This window comes from Microtus oregoni, unplaced genomic scaffold (assembly GCF_018167655.1).
Source record: "Microtus oregoni isolate MIOR12 unplaced genomic scaffold, Mior012 000033F_ref0000390, whole genome shotgun sequence".
NCBI classification, from domain to species: Eukaryota; Metazoa; Chordata; class Mammalia; order Rodentia; family Cricetidae; genus Microtus; species Microtus oregoni.
The window spans coordinates 27,195,913-27,198,613 of record NW_024543092.1 but is presented as its reverse complement, the minus strand read 5'-3'; the positions used below and the strand labels follow the sequence as shown (position 1 = coordinate 27,198,613).

Sequence of the window (2,701 nt, the reverse complement as noted above, 5' to 3'; positions counted from 1 at the left end):
CTGCCTTTAAAAGTTTTTAAGATTGTTACCAACACATTAATTTTAAGTATAACTTAATACTACATCATAATTTTATTTAAAATTCAAAGTGAAGCAATGGAATATATTCTTTTTAGGGCAATAACATGATTGTGAATTAAATAATCTGAAGGTAATTTATAAAATGAGAGTCAATATTCTTCAAGAAATGACATTGAACATTTAAAATATGTCAGGAATAGAGTCTCTTACTGATGATAAACACCATTTTATTGGTTCTTTAAGTGCATTACTCCCATTATCTTATCACACATATCTGTGGTTACTATTTATCTTATACTGTTGAAACACTGAATACTAATTTAGCTTCTTATCAAGAAGTATTTAACAAATAGGACCTTGCACAGTATAAAATCCATGATGTCTGAAAGTATAGCCTTTGTGGAAATTATCTTTACATTATACATAATGAAATGTTCAATGAGTAATGAAATTTTATATGATATGACTGTAATAATTAAAAACACATTCTCATCTCTTACAAAATAATTTTCCATAAATTGAAAAAAAATAGATGTGTTAGTATATGTTCCTCAAAATTCAGTGAGGGAAACTGAAGTTTAAAACTGCATTACTGCCAATGTATGTATTAGAAAAGACACACAGAAATAGAAAGAGTAAAATTAATTGTAGCTTTTTACAGACAGTCACAATTGGAAACAATGTGAATGACCACTTACTTTCAGTCTTATTTTATCTTCCTAGATCCTTGTTTCTTCTTCACTAATCTAACAACAGCACCTTTCACTTCTTTGTTCCTGAGACTATAAATGAGTGGGTTCAGCATGGGGATGACAATGGTGTAAAACACAGAAGCTACTTGGTCCTTTCCCAGGGAATACGATTTACTTGGTTTTAAATAAGTAAAAATTAGAGTACTGTAAAATACAGTTACTCCAAGGAGGTGAGAGGCACAAGTGGAGAAGGCTTTTTGCTTTCCTGAAGTGGAATTGATCTTCAAAATAGTAGAAAGAACAAACATATAGGATACAAATATTGTGATGAGGGACCCAAGCACAGTGGAACCTGCAAAAATGAATATAATTATTTGAACTCCATTTGTGTCACTGCAGGACAGATATAAAAGTGGAGATGTATCACAGTAAAAATGATAGATGACGTTGGACTTGCAAAAATGTAGTGTAATCATGGCAAACACAGTGACAGAGGAATCCACAGTTCCAATCATGTAGCACCCAGTAAGGAGGGCAAGACAGCATCGTGAAGACATAATGGTAGGATAATGTAAAGGTTTGCAGATAGCTATGTAGCGATCATAGGCCATTGAGGAAAGCAGAAAACATTCAATGCCTGCCAAAAAGATAAAAATGTACATTTGGGCAAAACAATCTCTGAAGGAAATACTCTTGTTTGAAGTCAGCAGGTTCTCTAAGGTTTTAGGTGTGATGTCAGTAGAGTAACTGAGGTCAACAAATGACAGATGGATGAGGAAGAAATACATTGGAGTGTGCAGCTGGACATCTAGACAAATAATCAGCATCATGCCTATGTTCCCCAGGACAGTGACCATGTATATCAGGAGAAACACCACAGAGAGTACCAGCTGGAGATCTTTGGAATCTGTCAGTCCCAAGAGGATGAAGTCTGGTTTACTTGTGTGATTCCAGGTGTTCATAGTGAATGACCCTAAATGATGAGAAATCAAAGGTAATGCATAGTTTCTGATGTCATAGAAGTTTTCTGTATGTTTGTCACTGTACTTTTATATATTATATATAATCTATATTTTATATTCATATTATTACTTTTATAATACGTTATAGAACTGTAAAAAGATTTCCAAATAGATGTGCAAAATGACAATTATTTATATCATAAGTGAAAATGTGTGTTATAATTCCAAAAAAACTGGTGCTAGTAGGAATAATTTCCTTTCATATGTTTAACCTGCAAGAGTTGTTATAATGGACATGATAATACTATCCCCTCACTTTACACAAGATCTAAGTTGCAAAACACAGATAATGTGAACTTAGCACAAATTCATGTATTGTCAAAGATTATTTTTAAAATCAAAGACATTAAAGGACCTTAGCTACACCCTTATTCCAGTAAGTCTAAATGAAATTTCACATTTAATGAAGAAGTATAGGAGACAACTTTGAATCATAATTTAATCGCTTTTACAATAGCAATTAACCATATTTGTTTTTACTGAACTTTAATAGGCTATGTTAAGAAAAATAACTATTAATAATTATTGGATAGTGTTTTTCACTATTGAAAACAATTTTAAGTAAATTTATTTTATTGAAAGATGAATAATCCCTGGTGCAATCTCCTTCCACCGATTCTGTTTGTCACAATCACAATGTACCTCTGTAAGTACCAAATGATATGTGCACTCTAATTTTTAAATATAATCTCTATTTTGACAGCTTCAAAATTTCACAATTTAAAAAATACTTACGCTGAGTGCCAAAGTGGGTAGAAAAAAACGGAGGCAAAATATTTCCAATAGCATCGGACTGAAAATATTCAACTCCCAAATTTTCTCACAAATGAAGGAAAAAATATATTTATGGATTTGAACCTGTCAGTCTTAGAGCTTTTATTTTCCTTTTGATTATTTTTCTTATTTTGTGAACTCATTTGAAAAATTTCAGAAGTTAACTGAATTATCCTTGACGCTTTCTTAAGT

General features: G+C 31.7%; 1 protein-coding gene across 1 annotated transcript; it reads right to left on the bottom strand.

The window, feature by feature from the left end:
- Positions 1 to 727: 727 nt before the first annotated feature.
- LOC121466616 (olfactory receptor 8H1-like) lies at positions 728 to 1,675 on the bottom strand. Its single transcript, XM_041680395.1, has one exon. It carries the CDS (start codon positions 1,673 to 1,675, stop codon positions 728 to 730), a length of 948 nt encoding a protein of 315 aa, XP_041536329.1.
- Between the last annotated feature and the right edge of the window lie 1,026 nt (positions 1,676 to 2,701).

Excerpts from the sequence above, each read along its gene's own strand:
- LOC121466616 (XM_041680395.1), bottom strand. The coding sequence starts at position 1,675 with ATGAACACCTGGAATCACACAAGTAAACCAGACTTCATCCTCTTGGGA.